Genomic DNA, 21,888 nt, shown 5'->3' with positions numbered 1-21,888 from the left:
AGTTCCTTAATTTCTCTGGGTTTCCTGGCGCAGTAAGGAGGAGGAGCGGCAAAGGGTAGGGGTGGGCGGGCAGGGCAAAGAGAGGGCCTCTCTCTAAGATCTGTCTGCTTCTGGAACTTAGGGAAGAATCAATGTACTCTATGCAGTTCCATTGGAGCAATTCTTCAGAGGAGAAAGTATTCCCCGAATTGCTATAGTAGATACAGTAAAAGCCAGACTCCCATCCTGCAGTCTTTGTATTTAACTTCAGATCTAGGTCAACCAATATTCCTTTAAAAAAGTAAAATAGAGTTTATAGAAAGAGTCTAGTGGCCCACATTCTGGGTAAATCCCAAAATTCTTTATTGTAATAGAAGGATCTTAATCAACAACTTAAATCTGACTTCCTCTTCCATGAATTCAGAAGGAAAATATTGTCATCAGTGAGTACACATGTACAAAATGTAGTATCTAATATATTTTTTTAACTCTGTGCTAATAATGGCAAAGCCCAATGCCAGGATATCCTAAAAGTGGATGTAGTTGTGTTTAATTCCTATATCTGACTTGGAAACGAGAAAACAAAATGATTTTAGAAACTGTTTTAAAATGTTAATCCCACTTTGTCACTCTTTCCATTATTTCACGGATGTGTTTCCAGGAAAAGAATGAAAACTTAAAATGTGGCTCCAGGTAAAAGATGTAGCTTGCTGCCAAAACTACTACTCACGTGGACACACTGAGAATTTTCTCAAAATTTCAGACATTTTTTCTGAAGGGAACAGAAATATTTTATCACATTCAACTAGTGGGATTTTAAGTGTCTCCAATTCCAAGGCAGATGATACCCTGCAATGCTATTAGAAGAGTTACAGCATAGCCATCAATTCTTTGTACAGGATCGGCCTATTCCCATAGCTTTTAACAAGCAGTTGATTTCAAATTAAAGCATTGCCGCCAAGACTCTGGTGACAGAAGTCAAGGCCAGGAGCTGGGGGTAGGAGTGGTATGATGGAGACCCCAGGTACGGAGTCCATCTGCATCATTTCATACATGCTATGAAGATGAGATCAGTCACTGTGGGAAATCTGAATCCCCTCCAGGGCTGTCTCATACCTCATTCACTCCTCTATTCCTTAAAACAAGAGCTAGGCTCTATGCTAGCCACTGGGGATACAAACATGAGGAAGAGTCATCCCTTCTCTCAAGGAGCTCACTCTAGTGGGAGGGAGATGGCAAAGCAAGTGATTGCTAGGAGCTTATTCTAGCAGCTGATAACTGCACATGATCAACTGTAAGACAAGGTAAGAAAAGCTAGCGTTAAGCCACGGTCTGGGTCAAATAATAAGAAATAACAAAATAAACAACTAGGGGGTAGGGGAGGAATAAGCGAACAAATTATGGAGAAAACACGATGGTTTTCTCTTATTATTTAGAAATTTCCCAACACAAGCCCCACTGAATGACTCACACATCACCTCTCACCAGAAGTGTAACGTCTGATTCATCCCACGGTACTTATCTTCACATGGAAAGGCTTGTCTGTCTACTCATTAATTTGAAACTATGAACCATGAAAGTTACTCCCCTATTCAACAAGCTCTGAGATACTACAGCAACTCCAAACAGATCTTTCAGACTGAGGTAACACTTTCCTAGTCCCACTATTCACTTGAATTAACTGTGAATTTGCTAACTACATCCCTGGCTTTCGGTCCTCATCATAAAAGCTTGGTTTTCCATAATGAAAACTCAGGGGCCCTACAAGCATTTGTCATGGGGGGATGAGAGGCGGTGGGCAGAGGGGACGCAAGGCTGAGGCAGAGAAGCAAAAAAGAAGAGAATTAAGAAAGACATACAGGGCAGGGTGGCACTAACATAGGAACCTAGTAGCTGACGGGGCATGCCTCAGTTTACTCCTGCGGTCACCGTGTTTTGGGCACTAAAGATCTTAGGAATAATTCAACACACAGCAGCCTCACCAGAAGCTCCAGTTACCTCCTCCTTTATTTAAATTTCAGAAAATACATATGGAGAGGGCTTTTTATTTCAATTCACTGTCCATAATGGGGAAAAGGCTATTATTTTACTCACTATATCAAACAGAAGAGATTTCTTTTTTTTTTTAAGATTTTATTTATTTATTTGATAGAGAGAGAGGCAGTGAGAGAGGGAACACAAGCAGGGGGAGTGGGAGAGGGAGAAGCAGGCTTCCCACTGAGCAGGGACCCCGATGCGGGGCTCGATCCCAGGACCCTGGGATCCTGACCTGAGCCGAAGGCAGACGCTTAACACTGTGCCACCCAGGCACCCCAGAAGAGATTTCTTGAAATGAAACTTACATAGATTAAAATTATGCATTCAAAAACTCTTATAAACCTAAGGTTTAAGATTAGATGTCACAAAGTACATAGGGCATCACGTACCATCAGCATGAATATAGAAACCACACTGGACGAGGCAGTCCCATGACAGACCCAGAGACCAGCTCAGCACTGGCTCCCCAGGCTCCCCCCAGGGCTGACCCAAGCACAGGCCTCTCTCATTCAAGGTTGTTCCAAACGAATAAACGTACTTTTTGGCTGCCAGGAAGAAGGGGGTGTGTAGGAGTTTGAGGGAAACACAGTGATTCAAGTGAAAGTGAGATAAGAAAAGACAGATTGCAGTACTTAGGTCTTAAAACAAACTCAGCTTTTCCCAGCCATCAAGTCTCAACTGAATCAATACCATGTGGAGACCAGCTGGACATCTTGATATTTAGACAGAGGAGCTTTTTGAGTTCAGAACACTTTCCATTTTCCTTAAGCTGTTCATGTTTAATCGTAGGCTAACCCAGATGGGCCAATCACCTGTGTATTCAGTGCCAAAACTGATACCCTGAAAAGCATGCATTTCACACCAAAGCATAGTAAGCAGATTCTGCAATGGCTGTGTTTTGCCAACAGCAGGTAACTACCCACTATTGAGTAACAAAATCAATTTAATAGGGCAAAGATATTTTTTAATAAAATAGGACAGAATATAAAATGTCAGTATACCTCACCCATTGTAAAGGAACAATTGTTTCGTGAACATTTTGTTGTGGTTCTACATCTGCATGGGGTGTGTGTGTGTGTGTGTGTGTGTGTGTGTGTGTGTGTACTAAGGGGCAGTGTGAAATATGGTTCTTACCATGGTTGATAGTGAAAGAAGCTTGGAAAGCCCTGTCCTGAGATCTGACCTAAACTGCTTCATGTCATTCCTTGGTTCTCCTTTCTCCTATCACTCCTGACACTTAGACCTACTCTAAGCCAGGCATGGCCAACACCAAAGCCAGTGTGAGCAGAACTGCCACACAGATGCACTGGCTGGTACGTAAAGGTATTTGGGGTGTTAGCCCCCTTAGCCAGAATTAAAGCTCAGATGCTACCTGGAAAAGAAAGTGAAACACTGCTTTGTAACTGGAAAATTCTGCCCTTCCACACTACATGTTATTTTGAATCTTCTGCAGAATATTACGGTTTAAGATGTAGTATTATTCCAAGACTAGCACTGCTCAGTTATATGCTGTGAATAAAGCTCCAACTAGGAACTTGGGGATTTGGGTTCTAGTCTCTCACTAACTGGATTTGACCTTGGGCAAGGTACTTGATCCCTCTGGGCTCAGATTCTCCAAATGAAACATGAGAAAGCAGGACTGGAGCAGAGTTTTTCCCAGTGAACTTCCCGTAGAGGTACCTTATGGGTTCTGCAAAAGTGAATCTACTTTTCTAAATGAACAGATGTTTATTTTTAAACAATAGACACAATAAACAATAGAGAAAACAATAAACACAATCAGTAAACACAATCAAGTGGATTCAATATCAATTTTTACCATGGCGGTTGTTTAGCAGCCAAATAACTTCATTTTGCATAAAACTTGGACATACTACCTCCGGAGGTATATATTTTTATATATATATATAAAATTCTGTATATATTCTTGTAAATATCTCATTGAATAGGAAGCTTATAGTGCTTCACTAGGGATATATCTAAATGTGAGTCTGTTCTGTCCGGATATTTGTATAAAGCTGAACAGAGATGGCTCAGACTCGTGTAATTGCCAGGTGAAGCCCACGCAAACATACATAGGACATGTTAATTGCAGACTAACCCAGATGGGCTGATCCCCTGCACTCACATCAGGCATTATAAATGCATTTCAAGTGACATTCTGATAATGAACAATCTCTTCAAGGGCTCAGGTACCTCTTTTTAAACTTTTTCCATAAAAAATGCATCCAGTTAAAATTTTTAAAGATTCAACTCTGATTAAAATTGAAAATGCTGTATGATCTTAGGGAGCCTCACCTGTTTTTAAAAGCACCAAAAATATAAGCCTATGGGGATAAAAGCCCATCTGGCCCATTTAAAGGCCATATCACAAAAGCACTCTTGCCTATCACACTCTAAAAGGAAGGAACTGCACAACAGGAAACTGCCCTGCCCCCGCCTTGTGCCACACCTCCCTTCCTCTCCACAATTTCCATACGCAGACGAAGCAAATGCTATCTGTTAGATTTACTGAGAAGCCACAGAGGTTGACAGAACACTAGTAGCTGACATCCGCTTTACTATTATTTCAATAAGTTGTTAAGGTAAATGCCTTTATTATTTTGAACCAACATTTTTCTTGATGATTTCACCTATGTTTTTAGATAACAAGTGCTTAACCTATAGCTTTTTGATGACAAGTTAAAGCAGTTCTGAAATTGAAATTTACAGATGAATTGTGAATTAGAGATTAAGGGAACTAACATGTTTGTCCCAAATGATAAAAGCAAAAACAAATTCAGAGTTAGTTGGCCTGGATTATCATTTTTCAATGGTTTAAGCACATAGACATGAACCACTTTTAAATAATACTATCCCGAATATAATTTTCTGTATATTCAGTAGACCTCTAGGTGTTGAATAATCAATAGATCCATTATCAGCAGTTCCTTTGAATTCACATATATGTAAGTACTTATAGCATTTTGAAAAGTAACAGAATTTAAAGTATATGGACTTCCTAATTTCTTACAGAAACTTGGACTGATGGGTGTGATTTCTAGGGGTCTACATCTATTGATACAAATTAGATTCAGGGAAATGACTTTTTATTTTTTTAAAGATTATTTATTTGAAAGACAGCATGCATGGGGCGGGGAGGGGCAGAGGAAGAGGGAGAGAGAGAATCTCAAGGAAATTCCTTGGTGAGCACAGAGCCCAACTCAGGGCTCCATAAATCTCACGACCCTGAGATCATGACCTGAGACAAAATCAACAGTCAAACGCTTGACCGACTGAGCCACCCAGGAGCCTCAAAATGATTTCTTTTCTTAAAGGAAAGAAGAGACTGATACTTGTCAACTTTTAATGGTCCAAATACAGGAAACAGATTTTCAAAACACCAACTATTCAAAAGTTAATAAACCTACAAATAAATACAGGAATAATAAATCTCATTATTAATCAAAAAATGATTAGTAAAACAATGAGGTATCATTTTAACCAATTAGAATTCTAGATTTTTAATGTCTATACCCAATATGCAAAGGTATATGATGCTGGAGATTTATTTCACATAGTGCCAAATTGAGTACAAACTGGCTTAAATATGATAATACGCTTTAAGAACCTAAAAAATGCTTAGGGGCACCTGGGTGGCTCAATGGGTTAAGAGTCTGACTCTTGGGGCGCCTGGGTGGCACAGCGGTTAAGCCTCTGCCTTCAGCTCAGGGCGTGATCCCAGCGTTATGGGGTCATGGGATAGAGCTTGGCATTGGGCTCCACACTCAGCGGGGAGTCTGCTTAAAATTCTCTCTCTCTCTGCCCCCCCAATCCCATGCACATGCACTCCCTCTCTCTCTCAAATAAAATCTTTTTTAAAAATGCTTACATTTTTAAAATCTATTAATCCAACTTCTGGCGATCTAAAGACAAAAATCCACAAAAAGAAATATTTATAATGCCAAACGATATTTGTCACATTATAAGAAAATGTCACAAAGGCATCTAAAATGTTAAACAAACAATAGTATGCTCTCTAAATGGAATATTATTTCATCATCTAAGTAGCAAAAAGCCAAAACATGGAGGCCAAGTGAAAAAAGTTGACAAAACTACATTGTAATTATACTTCAGTGAATATTCAGGTTTAGAATGATGTCACTGCAGGAGAATTTTCCTACTTTTCTTCTATAATGTGGCTATGCCACTTTTTAAGTTAAAAAAACAACTGTTTTCAATTAAATTCACTGAATTATCCCCTTTTCAAACTGGATATCTAAAATATATTTAATCATTTCCCAACCCCTCTTCCCCTCCATGCTGTCCTTCCCCGCCCCCTCAATATTCCTTCACCAACTTGGCCTACCAGGGTTGGTCATCATTGCTCACTCCCTCTCCTCAGGTGTGACCCTGGTCCCCAAACCCCCTCCCCAGAAGGCACAGAGTTATTCACCTTAGCATCCTCAACTCCCAGAACAAGGCCTCATGTATAAGGGCTGGAAAAACACTTGCTGATTTATATTTATGAATTCGGCACCTATTGCACATTTTTCTCAATTATTTATAACTCATCTGTCCCCCATTTTAAGCCAGGTAATCATTCTTCTATCTAGTTTTCATCTTTTTATATTCCCCAGAGCCCACCACAGCGCTGCGTCGAGCTCATCTGAGCTAAATAAGTATTTACTGAACTAAAGAATGCCTGAATATCAAAAATGAGAAATCTGCATGGTTCGGACAGTTTCTTCTTTTAAAATGCAAATAATATCCTAAAAACAACAACAACAACAACAACTCATACCACACCTTCCAGCAATTTACCCTAAGCAATCAACAGATCAACAACCATCTGAATGTCACTGAGCCGGGGTAGGGTGTAAGTGTAAAATGGGGTGGAAAGGAGGAGCAGGCTTCGGCTCTTCAGGGGAGGTAAGACAAGAGCCCAGAAAACTTTCTCAAAGGCCACACAACTTTTCTGCCTAGAGCCGCCAGCCATTCCTTAATGCTTAAAATGCCAGGCACTGCCCCAGGACACCTGCATGAGCACGACCTCCTGCAGTCTTCACCACAACTATGTTAGGTGGGGTGTTATTATCTCTATTTTAAAGAGAAAAAAACAGGAATTTGGATGAGTTACATAACTTGCTCAAGACATAAAACTAGCAAGCGGATTCCAGGCCAAACCTGTGGCTCTCTGCTCACGTCGCTGCTCTCAACCACTACACCAGATGGAGAATGGCTTCTTTGCAATTAGCAGTAGACTTAGAGGTAGAATGTAAGTACTAAGGCGTTAAGCACAGTCTACAGAATAAATAGCAGACACAGACATGATTACAAAGTCTACAAACCTTAGCCTTGTCATCTCTAATTCAGACACGACATCTGGCTCAGCCCAGTTCCAGTTAATCCATAATTAGACCCCTTATTTAGCAATGTGAGGACTTAACAAGTGGGTTAAGGAAAATACATTGTGGTTACTGCCTCTGTTTAAGCATCCTCCACATACGTGGGGGGGGGGGTGAAGAAATCTTCATTCTTTAAGTCTAAACCATCACATTTGTTGTAACTTTTCACACATATTATTTTTTCAATCTGCCAGTCATCATGGGCCTGATCCAAATTCTCCTCGACCTGTTTATCATAGTTCTGTGAACTGAAAGCAAGATAGTAACTAGCAAAGACTTGGTCTTTAAGCATGTAGCAAGAACCTAATTAATTCATGCTTACAATATTTTCAGGCCATCTTCTTCAAACCCATGTGAGAGTACTGTGGTTGCCACTGTGATTCAAGCACCCTGACCCCCAACTCCAGCACTGCCCTGAGTATTGTCCTGGAAGGCAAACACCTTCCCCACAAAGTTGATCTCTTCTTAAAACCAGTGCCCTTCATCTCAAGAAGGATAATGTCACAGCTTAGGGATAGAGATATTTCATGTGTAGGGACTTCCCTGAAACGGTGCCTGTCATCTGTCTGTTCAGCGTCACTGGGATCTCCAGTGGCCACATCGTTCTAGCCACCCTGGCTTTAGAATCACCCACAGAGAAGGGTTTGTGAATTTCCTACTGAACATGGTGTTCTATATTTTATCTCCTTCTTAATACTCATGACAGTTCTATGAGATAAAATGTAAAAAGGCTCTCCCCTACATAGAGATAAGAAAATAGAAACACAAAAGCTTGTGTGACATACTTAAAGTCCTGATCTAACCGAAAAAACACAGGCAAAGCCGTGACTCTGTACGTGCGTGTTTGGCACAAGATATCACATTCACAAGCAAGATACGATAGCTGCATAACACCACGAATGTACTTACACTACTGAGCTGTATGCTGAAAGAGGGGAAGACTCATCACAAGGAAAAAAATGTTTTTGTCACTACGTATGGTAACAAATGTTAACTGTACTCACCATGGTGATATGTTTCGATAGATATAAATATTAAATCATTACATTGTGCGCCTGAAAATAATACAACGTTATGTCAATTATACTTCAATTAAAAAAATAATTAAAGGGACGCCTGGATGGCCCAGTCGGTTAAGCCTCTGCCTTCAGCTCAGGTCATGATCCCAGGATCCTAGGATCGAGTCCCACATCAGGCTCCCTGCTCAGCAGGGAGTCTGCTTCTCCCTCTCCCTGCCCCTCTCCCTGCCACTCTCCCTGCTTGTGGTCTCTCTCTCTCTGACAAATAAAGTCCTTAAGAAATATATTTTAAAAATTAAATAAATAAATAAATAAATAGAAAGAAAGAAAGAAATGGCAAGACAGTGAATTTTATGTTGTGCGTATTTGACCACAATTTTAAAAATTGGGGTAAAAAAAAGTTTATCCAAAAAAAGGCAAGGTATTGATGTGACTTTACATAGCGGGTACTGCCCTTGGACGTTCTGGTAATGAGGAAGACACCACTTTACACTTTATGTCCAATATGATCGTTTTCAGCTTCCCTCTGAAGTTACCTAAAGGAAGTTACCTTCCTTCCTTCTTCCATATTTTATCATCACATTATTCATTCATTGCATAGATATTTACAGAGCACCTACTCAGTGCAGGGCATGGTTCTAAGCTGATGCTCAGTGTTGAAATACTGAAATAGTTCCAAACCAGTTGGTAAGTAGCTGCGGTCTGCAGCATCCCATGCCCCTCCACACCGGCCACCTCATCTCTTCCCTGGGACACCCCCCACCCTAGACTTCCCCATGACTCAGCATAACAGGAAGGCTCCATGGTGACCAGCTTCCAATTCAACTGGTGAATGGCTAGGCCTAACCCCTTGTTAAGTGTTTTATCACCTCCCAGACACAGCAATGAACAGAACAGACAAGGTTCCTACCCTCTAGTCTAGGAAAGAAATAATAAACAAGTAAATACATAAATGAATCAGATAATTTCAAAGAATAGAGTGCTATAAAGAAAAGAAAACAATGAGGGACCAGAGGGTGACTGGGGCGGGGGGAGAAGAGTAAAACTTGAAAAGGCATGTCTCTGAGGAAGTGACATTACAAGGATTCAGGAAGGCAAAGGTTTTAGGTAAAAATACTCCAGACAGAGAGAACAGAAATATCAAGGCCTTCTGGTGGGAATAAGCTTGAGATTTTCATGGTTAGAAGTCCAGTGTGATGGGGCCATCCTGAGCAAGGAGAACACAGAGGTAGGCAGGGCCAGATCGGGGAGGATCTTACTGGCATTGGTAAGAAGGTTGAATTTAATGCCAAGAACAGTGAGCAAGCACTAGACAGATTTGAAACAGGGCCATGAATGATCGAATTTATATTTTTTTTTAAAGATTTTATTTATTCATTCGACAGAGATAGAGACAGCCAGCGAGAGAGGGAACACAAGCAGGGGGAGTGGGAGAGGAAGAAGCAGGCTCCCAGCGGAGGAGCCTGATGTGGGGCTCGATCCCATAATGCCGGGATCATGCCCTGAGCCGAAGGCAGATGCTTAACCGCTGTGCCACCCAGGCGCCCCCGAATTTATATTCTTAAAAGGTTACTCTGACAATTGTGTGGCAACTGTGGTTAAACAAAAGCAAGAGTATAAAAAGGAAACAATGTCTGATGCTCTGGTGGTCATCCAGGTGAACACGACAGTGGCTGGAGCTTAGGGGACAACAACAGAGATGGAAAGAAGTATTCTGTCTCAATATATCTTTTAGAGGCAGAGCTAACCAAACTTCCTGATGAGTAGAATATGGGAAGAAGAAACAGGAGGAATGAAAATGACACTACTCTGTGCCTCGGCAAGTCACTGGGGGTAGTCCATTTACTAAACAGTCATGTGGCAATATAAAGTTTTGTAGAGAAAAGGAATAAAAGGTTCTGTTCTGCCACAATAAGTGTGAGATACCATTTAGATATAGAATGTGGAGATACAAACACGCACTTGGATATGTGACCTTCATAATAGGAACATTCCCCCAGAAGATTCTGGCTTCTCCGGATAGCAACGTTTAATCCACGTGTAACTTCACTGAGATGTGTGTATAACACACAGTACTGACCCTCCTACAGAACTTGTGACGACAATTAACTGCATCCACACAACACGAAGCCAGGCACCAAATTCTCTCTAAGGAAAGAATACAGTTCTTGGTTTTCATTTTTATTAAGTGTGGTGTCAACAAGCTTTCCGGGGAATGCATTTCCAAAACTGCAAAAGCAAATCAATTCGGAAATGAACAGTACAAGAATAATTACTTTACATGGCTTCTCTGGACTGTCACGAGCGTGTAAGGCCAGCTCGTGCTGCCCTCAGCACTTCTTCAACCTGCTGAGACGGCGTCTCCTTCATTTGGTTGCATTAAAGTGGTGGAAACTTCTGCATTTGATATATTTTATCCCAACCTCAATGCATCTATTGTGACTGAACTTCCTTTCAAAACTCTAGCAGTGCCATTGATAAAATTAAGGATGACACCAGAAACAGGAAGGCTGGGCATTAAAAAGGAAAGAAGAGACGGAAGGGGAGATGGTAGGGAAGACAGGATGGAGAGGAGAGAGAGGCAGATGACCTCTTTCTGATGGCAATCCCTTATGACTGAGGAGTGCCGGAGAACATGCTCACGAGCCATCACAAAACCCTCCGGAAGGACACCTTGCTCACACGGCTTGAATCCAGAGCTTTTTACAGGCTCTCCGAATTCTAAACATGGTGTCAATTATCAGTTTCAAATGAGTAATGATTATCAACGCGAAGTGAAAAATAAGCCTGCCTGCCTAATTCGGCTTACCAGCACTTCACTGAACCTTCACACCAATAGCCAGCTTTCCGTGCACACTTTTAAAATAAAAGCAATAGTCTGGCTGGCACTACAAATAATCCTCATATCCTCAGAATTGGAAGGAAACGTAGAGGTCATTATATCCAACCCTATCATTTTACAGATAAGGAAACTAAACAAAGTGAAGACAGATAAAGTGGCTTACCCATCATCCCAGAGCCACTTCAGGATGAAAAAAATGGTTTTCATCATGATTCTTGATATTATACCATGCTGCCTACAGAGTGAGAAAGAAAAGGACCATAGGGGATGGCGCCAGGCTTTACTGGAACTACATCGGGGAAGAAAAGATGGGCAAAGCTGGCCATCTCAGCCCTGGAAATAAAGCCCCAGGCTGCAGTCAGGCTCTCCGCCTGCCACTATTCTCAGCCTATACCCTACAACAGTGGACAGTCTTTCCAACACCACCTCTGGGCATTTTCCCCCAGACCTTTCAGTTTGATGTACAAAAGGTGATGCACAGTAGCTGGTGCCTCTTTCCGTCAAGATCTTCAGAAGGAGGCCGTTGAAAGGTCACACAGCAGTGTGCTTCCAGGCTTCAGAGAAGCATAGACCCTCTACAAGGATGATGGGAAATGATGCCTCTCTCCCCTGCCTTTAGACCAGCATATTCCTAAGTGGATATCACACATGTCCCTAAAAAGCTAGTACAGGTTACAGGATGCATTTTAGCCCTGATGGCTTCTGCCTTCCAAGTTTTTGCCCAATCCCAGTATATATAGAAAATTCTAGAAATAGTCGCACCAAAACTCTGCTGCACATTCACGTGGAACTCACATTTACATTTTAGTGCTTACAGAGAACAAAATTTCCAATCAAAATTATTTTGGGAAAGTCTTGTCTAGTTCTTAGGGAAGTATAATATATGCAGGCTTTATATTTGGTTTGCCTACTGCAAACACATGTACAGATTAATAAACGGATTGATAAAAATAATAATAATAATAATAACCCTCCCCCACACAATCTACGATTTCCTCTTTTGAAAAAGAGGGGCACCTCAACAGTCTTTAAAAATTTTCCACTATACTGGGGCACCTGGATGGTTCAGTAGGTTAAGCGTCTGACTCTTGATTTCGGCTTAGGTCATGATCTCAGGGTTGTGAGACTGAGCCCAGCATGAAGCCTGCCTACGATTCTCTCTCTCCCTGTCCCACTGCCCCTTCCACCCCCTCTCTTGGGGGGAAAAAAAAATCTTCCACTATAGGGGCTCCCAGGTGGCTTAGTCCATTACATGTCCAACTTTTGATCTCAGCTCAAGTCTTGATCTCAGGGTTGTAAGTTCAAGCTCCACACTGGGCATGGAGCCTACTTAAAAAATAAATAAAATAAAATAAATAAAAATAAAAATCTTCCACTATATATTCTTTACCCTAGAAATATTCTTTCTGGATATTCTTTTTTTAAAAAAGCACCTATACAACTGCGGGAACCAAGCTGCCCATTGGGGTTCTAAGATTCCTTCATTAGCTACTAGGAAATAAAATCTGGGAGTTAAATAGCCCATGGATAGTAGTCCACATTTTCTGTTCCACATCCATTCCCAGGGTGCTAATAATTTTCACCATCTCCTAACTCCACTGAAAAAGTGGCCTGGATTTTATGTGACAGTGTTAGCATTCAATTGGCCTGATTATAGAAAATAAGCATGAAAAAGTACTTACGGCATAAGCACCTATCAAAAATGCCGCATTTGCTCTTTTCCGTTGATCAAAACAGGTGTAGTGCACTATTTTCTTTCTTGATAAACTGTATGACTAAAAAGAGGAAATAAAAAGAGTGTAACCATAGAGACAATGTTAAAATATACAAAAGGTAAATATCATCTCAATTTCCAAGATGTGTCACAATCAATTCTATCTACCAACTTTCATTTTTATGGCATTTGTCCATGAGCTTTTGAGGGGTGGAGGCTTACTGGCATAGACTTTTTACAGCCCAATCATGATGCAGATTTGACAACAGAACAGATATTTCTCTCCAAGAAGGGAGACATGCAGTGGGAAATAATTAAACTACTGGCATCTTTACTAGTGGGAATATTTTTGAAAATTTACTCTAAATCTTATATGTAAAGTCTATTCAATCTTCTTTCTTTTTTGAATTTTTATTATTGAAGGACAGTTGACATATAATGTTCCAGGTGTACAACAAGTGACTCCACAATACTATAGATTACACATTGTTCGCCGTGATAAGTATAGTTACCATGTGTCACCATACAACATTAGTACAATATTATTGATTATATTTCCTATGCTGTACTTTTCATCTTCGTGACTTATTTATTTTATAACTGGAAGTTTGTACCTCTTAATCCCTTTCATCTATTTCACCCATCCTCCCCCACCCCTCCTCTCTGGCAACCACCAGTTAATTCTCCGTATTTATAAGTCTGTTGGGGGGGGGGGTATTGTTTTTTTGTTCACTTGTTTTTTTTCGATTCCACACAAAAGTAAAATCATATGGTGTTTGTCTTTCTCTGACTTATTTTACTTAGCACAATACCCTCTAGGTCCATCCATGTTGACACAAACGACAAGTTCTTTTTTAAGGCTAATTATTCATCTTTTTTCCTTCCTTACATACCATACCCACTCCCAGAAAAGTTATCTGTACTTTTCATATTTTACAGCTTATTTGTAAATGTGTCAATCAGTCTATTTTCCTCAGAGCACCAATACTAATATTAACAGAGGATCGGTATGAGTATTTTTCTAGAATGTTTATAAAAAAATCTCCTTTCACTTATCTGAAAATAAATGGTTAATGGGAAAAGATCAACCATCAAAAGGGTGGGATCAGCAAACATCTTAATACAATAACCATATATTAAATTCATGGATTCAAACAATTATTAAGCACCTGCTATATGCCATGCAATATGCTTCATGCCCAAGTATTCAACTATATCCAAAAATGAGCAACTTAGTATGCTATACACATGCTAAACATGAAAAGAACTGTGCAAATAAAAAGATCTGTTAAAATGAAATCAAAGCATGAATCAAACTAAGACATAAAACAATGAGAACACTGATGCAAGTAAATGAAATCTGCTCAATTTCCTCATATTTGAAAACAGTTACAGCATTTTGACAAATGGTTTTCAAAATACAGATACATAGGTAGCTTTTAATATTTGTCTACAAATTCAAACTGACTGTAAAGCAGCTTTTTATACCTTACACATTGACCACGACCCACAGAAGACCTGCTTTTCACAGACCCTTTAAAAATGTGAGAGAGCTCAACTACCTCCCCTTCTTCCCTCACCCTGCAATCTTCTACAAGAAAAAGAAACACTTCCAACCCTGACGTCTATGCTACATGAAACTGCAACATTCTGGCTTTAATGTAACCACAGAAAACATAGCTATATATATCCTAGCAATGAGCCTGGAAACTCTCACCATCCCTTTAGGTATTTCTTTCCTAATCAAGAATCAGTATTCTGAAAATGGCATTGTTCTCCTAAACTGAACTTCGAAAAGTAAGTGTTTGCCTCAAAGTGGGTCTCTTACTGAAGTCACTTCCAGACAAGCTTATGAAAATACCCCTATGAAATAAAGCTTTAAAAATATATCTCATTCAATGCAGTTCAGTCAATGCACTGAAGTTATAAAGACTTCAAGGTCACTATCAATGGTGCTGACACCTGTCTCCTTGCTTCCTCAATTTGTTGTTTGTTTTCTTTTTAAGATTTATTTATTTTTGAGAGAGAGAGACAGCACACAAGTGGGGGAGTGGGGGGCGGTGAAGGAGCAGAGAGAGGGAGAGAGAGGAAGAGAAGCAGACCCACCCCTGAGCATGGAGCCTCATGTGGGACTTGATCTCATGACCCTGAGATCATGACCTGAGCCAAAATCAAGAGTCAACATTTAGGGTCACCTGGGTGGCTCAGATGAGCGTTTTCGGCTCAGGTCATGATCTCAGGGTTGTGAGACTGAGGCCCCGTAGGGCTCCATGATGAGTGGGGAGTCTGCTTGAGATCTCTCACTCCGTCTCCCTCTGCCCCTTCCCCCTCTCATTCCCTCTCTCTCTCAAATAAATAAATAAATATTAAAAAAAAAAAAAAAGGGTCAGACGTTTAACTGACTGACCCACCCAGGTGCCCCTGCTTCCTCAATTTGAAACCACTGTCTGCTGGACATTTCCTTTTGTTATTTTATTATTTGTTGGTTGGTTTGTCTGTTGGCTTGTTTTTGCCATTTATTGTTCTCCATCAATAAGTTAAGCTTGATTTACTGGAAGGAGAGTCAAGGCCCTTAAAACCTGAGCATATTTTATGGTGTCTGATACCAAACCTAAAGACTGGCTTCCACAGGCCGAGCCCCAGCAAACATGAGTCAGGCTGAGCAGAAGGCTCAGCTCTTCCGGCTCCCAGCCTCTCACTAATTACATTTTCTGGTTCCCTAAAACACCTGTGGGGAAGAAAATAATCACAACTGATCCAGAAGTTTGGATTGTCTGTTTTGATGCCCTTTTCCAGTAAGAATTTAGATTTCACAACAAACTATGCTATCATTTAATAATGTGGAATTAAATTTATTTTACAAATCCATTCACCGAAAAAAACAAACTCATAAGGTTGTGCTTTTGTCACCAATAGTCTTTTTGGTTGTTTTCAAATGTTTGGATTTGCTTGGTTTTTGTTTTTTCAGTCTTCTTTGAAAGTATATGGGATATACTTTAGTATATGTTGCAGAGACCATCCTGAAACAGAAACCATGAAGCTATAGGATGAAATTCTAAAGGAAACTTTGTTTTCACTATAAACCTATATAAATTTTTTAAAGTAAATATAATACAAATTAAACTTTTAAGGACTTTAGAAGAATTTTTAAACTTTACAAGCTTTTAGAAATTACATCAGGGGGCGCCTGGGTGGCACAGCGGTTGGGCGTCTGCCTTCGGCTCAGGGCGTGATCCCGGCGTTATGGGATCGAGCCCCACATCAGGCTCCTCTGCTAGGAGCCTGCTTCTTTCTCTCCCACTCCCCCTGCTTGTGTTCCCTCTCTCGCTGGCTGTCTCTATCTCAGTCAAATAAATAAATAAAATCTTTAAAAAAAAAAAAAGAAAGAAATTACATCAGATAAAGAATATTCTCACAAAATACACCTATAAATTTTAACTATTTTAAAATATCTCCTATCGGAAGCTGCCTGTAGGATGGAAACATAATTTTTTTTAAAGATTTTTTATTTATTTATTCGACAGAGATAGAGACAGCCAGCGAGAGAGGGGACACAAGCAGGGGGAGTGGGAGAGGAAGAAGCAGGCTCATAGCGGAAGAGCCTGATGTGGGGCTCGATCCCATAACGCCGGGATCACGCCCTGAGCCGAAGGCAGACGCTCAACCGCCGTGCCACCCAGGCACCCCTAGAAACATAATTTTTTTAACATCCATCACCATACATAAGTACAAAGTGTTTTTCTTATGATAAGAATGTTTAAGATTTACTCTCTTAGCAACTTTCAAATATACAATATAGTATTATTAACTATGGTCACCATGGTGTACATTACAATAACTGACTTTTTAACTACAGCTTTCTAATTTCTAGGAAAATTTTTAAGCTCCTAGCATTTACCTTGCATGGATGTTTTGGGAATTCCATTGTTTTTCTGTTAAGTCTCAAAAGCATTCCAGTCAAGAAATGATTTGCCTAGTGAAGCTTGGCCAATGCCTCCCAGGTCAGATCGCAAAGTTTGAGTTCTCAGAACTAATTCACAATAAATGATAACAGAAAACTCTTATGACTCACTGGCCTTGTCCTAATTTCCTTCCTGGCCACAGCCCGGCCTTCCTCTCATAGGTCACCTTGCCCCAGTCTTACACCAGCAACACTATTGTAACATAGCAGATATTCTGGTACTGGAATGAAAAATTTCAAGGATGGGGTGCCTGGCTAGCTCAGTTGGTAGAGCATGTAACTCTTGATTCGGCATTATGAGTTCAAACCCCACATTGGGTGTAGAGATTACTTAAAAATAAAAAAAAAATGTATTTTTTTTTTAAACAACCTACTACATATTAAAGCATCCCAGAAGAAACAATACAATCCTTTGGAGACACCAATAACTCAAGTCCCTTTAGAGAAACATCCTTGAAGAAAGATCTTCAAGATCTTTCCTGGAGGAACTTACCACGCAGGAAGAGAAAGGCACAGTCTGTAGACAAGAGGACTCTAATTTATGAATGAGTTCAGTAGATATTTTCTCAGATTCTACCCTAATACCAAGAAAACTTCATGCTTCCAAACTGAACTGCATCTTCCTTACTCCGGCCCAATTACTCTGTGGGTGGGTATGTTGACTAGGCCCCTCAAGGACAGCACTTGCAGGGAATGCCTGCGTGGCTCAGTCGGTTAAGCAGCTGCCTTCGGCTCAGGTCATGATCCCAGGGCCCTGGGATTGAGTCCCACATAGGCTCCCAGCTCAGTGGGGAACCTGCTTCTCCCTCTGCCACTCTCCCTGCTTGTGCTCTCTCTATTTCTCTCTCTCTCTTTCCTCTCTCAAATAAATAAACAAAATATTTTTTTAAAAAGAAAAAGAAAAAAGAGAAAGGAGAGCATTTGGAAAGTTAGACCCTCACCTCTGGCTTCAGTGAGCTACCTGCTCTATTACAGATGCTTTTTGCTTTACATGAGAAGTTCAGAGATTACAAAAACACTGTGTACAATAACAAAGTAAAGTTAGAAACTGGTAAAACAAATTAATATAGTCTTAAATATAAAGGGAAGGATGTCACAGAAGGACTACTAAGACCTCTGGACTATTTACCTGGTCTGCAGCAAGCCTGCATGCGACCAATTACAAATGATAACCTGCAGCCCCTATTCACATATATTTTAGATTTCTATCCAGAAACCACAGCATATAGCCTTCTGAAGTTCTTCACCTCAGTGGATGTAGCCAGCCCTCTATAATAACGACAGCGAACATTTATTGCTACATTCCATCATTTCCTAAAGCATGGAAACAGTACCGAAGGTGTCCGATTTGAGCAGACACAGTGTGACTCCCAAACCAGAGGTCCTGGGCAAGGCTTAAGTATAATGAGAAGTCTGCGTCTCTCTTTTACCAAAAGAACAAAAGCTAGAGCCAGAGAGGGCCTGGCTTATCATACTAGGCCAATATCTCCTATGTCATATCCCAGAGAGTTGAGTTCTCTCAGCAAGTATGGTAGATGGAAGAAATAAAAAACTTTTCAGGAATAAAAAACAAATATCAATCTAAATTATATTTCATTATTGTACTTCAACCTGTTAACAGGCTGATTCAGGGTAACCTAGAGGGCTTATTAAAATACAGATTTTTATTTTATTTCTAACGAGTTCCTCAGTAATGCTGATGTTGTTGGTCCAGGGACAGCACACTGATACCCACTATGCTACATAAAAATGTGACTGGTCAACCTCTGGAAATGTTTTACATGGCTCCTAAAACACTGTCCATTTGGCCAAGTAGCCCCAAAAGACATATTTAAATTATCTTAGGAACTCGAAATCATTCCATATGCCTTTTAAAAGCATGTTACAAAAAACACATTTCCCCAGATTCCTCAGAAAACTATCACAATTTGTAAACTCTTGCATTCCAGATGAAAACACCTTAGGAAAGCTCCTTTGATGATTCAGTAACTGAGCTGCCTTAAATGGCATTATTCCAGAGGTTCCAAGTTCAGATGCCCTCAGGGGCCAAGAATTTGAAGTGGGTAAATTGGTAAATGAGAAAAGCATGCCCTATCCCAAGCAGACTTAGCTGCAACCTCCTACTCCCATGTAGGAATTGGGCCCATAGTCACATATTTTAATACTTAAGAGAAGCCAAAAATCCAGGCTTAAATGGAAATTTCATAAATGACAGATGTTAACTGTGAATTCAAAATTTATTTATTTAATTTATTTATTTAACACAGAGAAAGAGAGAGCACAAGCAGGGGGAGCGGCAGGCAGAGGTAGAGAGAGAAGCAGGCTCCCCGCTGAGCAGGAAGCCCCATGTGGGGCTTGATCCCAGGAGCCGGGTATCATGACCTGAGCCAAAGGCAGATGCTTAACCGACTGAGCCACCCAGGCACCCCTGTGAATTCAAAATTTTTAAACAGCATTCATGCCCAAGAAAATATTACTAAACTGAATGCAGCAAGTAGGCAATCAGTTTGCCAAATCTGTGTGCTGGGATACTGTGGTTGAAGAAAGTTCTATTGGTTTTATCGGCAAGAATTGAGTAGCTGTTACCTGTCAAAGACAGTGCTGAACGATGCGGTAACCAGGGAGCGGAACCTCAGTCTCTAGCCTCATAAGCATTCGCAGTCTAATGAATATTTGACATTAACCAAGGGGGAAATACTGACCAAGGCTTATAACAGACAAAAAAGAACAAGTACCTAGGGATACATTCATAGCAGAGCAAGGACCAATGGAATGATCTTCATTAGAGGTACAGTAATTATTTCCTTTAACAAGGTAAAAAATAATAGATAAAAGATAGAACATAGTATTGACTATCTACCAATTAATATAGTCAAACCTATAGAAATTTCCAGAGTTGGATTGCTTACCTGAGAGTCAGAGTTTTACCACTGTTATGTAAATCATGACAAGTGTGCAATCTAGTATATAAACGTTTAACAGTACTTGTAAACCAAAGTACGACGACGGCTATGAGAGAACAATACAAATTAAGATGAGGGTATTGACCTCAGTCAGACGTTTTCTATCTCATAAAAGAACACTATGTGAAAGGTTGCATTCTGGAGGGCTCACTCCTGGAGAAAAACAAGCCACGGCAACTCAGAGAGAGAAAATGTCGACATGCTACACGAATCACAAAGAGCCCAGGCTATCCTCGGATGGTGGTGACATATACAAATCATGCACTTGCTCAGCTTAGGGCAGGAGACCACAAACAACTCAATCATTCAAAAACGAAAGGTGGTGCCAGGTGGTATAATTAAGCTCAAAGCCAAAACACGCACGCGCACACAGACACACACACGAGTTAATGCATAATTTAGAAAAACAGATTTTTAAGCAGCCTTCTGGTAAAGTTGTTTGCCATGCTTAAAAGTAAAATCTTCAAGTCCTTTGGTTGGAACACCATGTTTAATTAAACTCTGAATCAGCCTGATCGAGCTAAGGAAGACTTTAGTGCAACCTGGACAATATGCTCTTTAATAAAATAAAAAAAAAAAAATAGAGCCCATGCACTTCCTTAAACAAGCAAGCTCGGCCAGTGATGGTGCTCAGATTAAGTGGACTATAGCACAGGGGCCGTGGTGACCAAGGCATCATTCTCTTACAGGTGACTAGGCTAGCCCAGTAATGGCCGCAGCAGTCAGCGTCTCCAAAGCAATCAGTTGTCATCTCATTGCAAAAGCGAGAAAATGAACAGGTCTTCCTGTCCGCAGCCATGACCTCTACATGTTTTACCTCCAACTTTCCCAGGAAAGGGATATTCTTGAAAATTTTCTTTGGCTGTACAAAACAAAATATGGTTTATGTTTTTATTTTGAGCTAAAACAAAATAGGTTGAATAGTTTCTTTAAAAAGAAGAAGGTGTCTCTGTATGGTCCGTTTCATTTCAAACCCAATATGTTTCATTGATGAAATGGCACATTTGATCAGAGCAGAAGTCAACATGTCAGAGAAAAGTTGCTCATAAAGATTATTTGACCATGATGATAATTTGGTTGATGGCCTTTGGGGATTCTCCACTCAAGGGGTTCTTCTTGCCTGAGGGCTACTGAATGGACATCAGGAAGGACTCCGTGCCTTGCAAACTCTACACACGCTCACTCCCATGTGAATTAACACTGCTTTAGAACCCCTGATACCTCTTTAAACTACATGAACTGTCTCCAAAACAGAACTTGCTTTTCTTCCCCCCAAAGCCCATGAACCTGAAACAGAAGATAACCTCATGAAGAACTCAACAGGTTTTGGTAGTTATAATAAGAGGGTGGTCCGATCATTGTATCAAAAGAGTTCTTGTGTACAATCACCTGATACCATGGCAGGTGCCTGGTTAGCGGATAGGATTACTGCACTGATTCGTTCAGCAACAAGGACAGTCCCTGAGCCCCCACCATCTGCCAGGTACTTTCAATGCTTTAATACAATAGTCCATTTCACCAGGCCCACCCACCCCCTTTTCCTTTTACCCTGAAAAGGCTATGTGGGATGTTTTGTACATTTAAAATTACATTTCTGTCAATATTCTTTTAAACCTTTTAAAAGCAGTCCTCAAGATTACTGTAATTGTCCTGTTGAATCGTAAAAGCAGCATTAAAAAGAAATCACTGCCTTAGAAAATGTCCCCTTTTTTCAGTGATGTTCTTAGATTTTTTTTCACAGACTGAGGTTTTCATTTTCCCAGAGGAAAAGTGAAATCAACAGTTAAAACTGTGTTGACCTTTGGGGCACCTGGGTGGCTCAGTCAGTTAAGCATCCGGCTTCAGGTCAGGTCATGATCCCATAGCTGGCTCCCTGCTCAGCAGGGAGTCTGCTTCTCCTTCCCCCTTTGCCCCTCTCCCTGCTTGTGCTCTCTCTCTCTGTCAAATAAATAAAATCTTTTTTAAAAAACTGTATTGACCATTTTA

General features: G+C 40.5%; 1 protein-coding gene across 4 annotated transcripts in view; it reads right to left on the bottom strand.

Moving 5' to 3' along the window:
• Window positions 1-21,888, bottom strand: part of CDC14A (cell division cycle 14A) — a 167,540-nt gene that overhangs the window by 119,188 nt on the left and 26,464 nt on the right. For all 4 annotated transcript variants that reach the window (XM_011226918.3, XM_034653979.1, XM_034653977.1 and 1 more), the window contains one exon: window positions 12,947-13,039. In XM_011226918.3, coding sequence (XP_011225220.1) covers window positions 12,947-13,039 — 93 coding nt within the window. The remainder of the gene's footprint in view (window positions 1-12,946; window positions 13,040-21,888) is intronic.

This window comes from Ailuropoda melanoleuca, chromosome 2 (assembly GCF_002007445.2).
Source record: "Ailuropoda melanoleuca isolate Jingjing chromosome 2, ASM200744v2, whole genome shotgun sequence".
NCBI lineage: Eukaryota > Metazoa > Chordata > Mammalia > Carnivora > Ursidae > Ailuropoda > Ailuropoda melanoleuca.
Note: the sequence above shows the minus strand (reverse complement) of the source record. Positions and strands in the feature narration are given on the sequence as shown.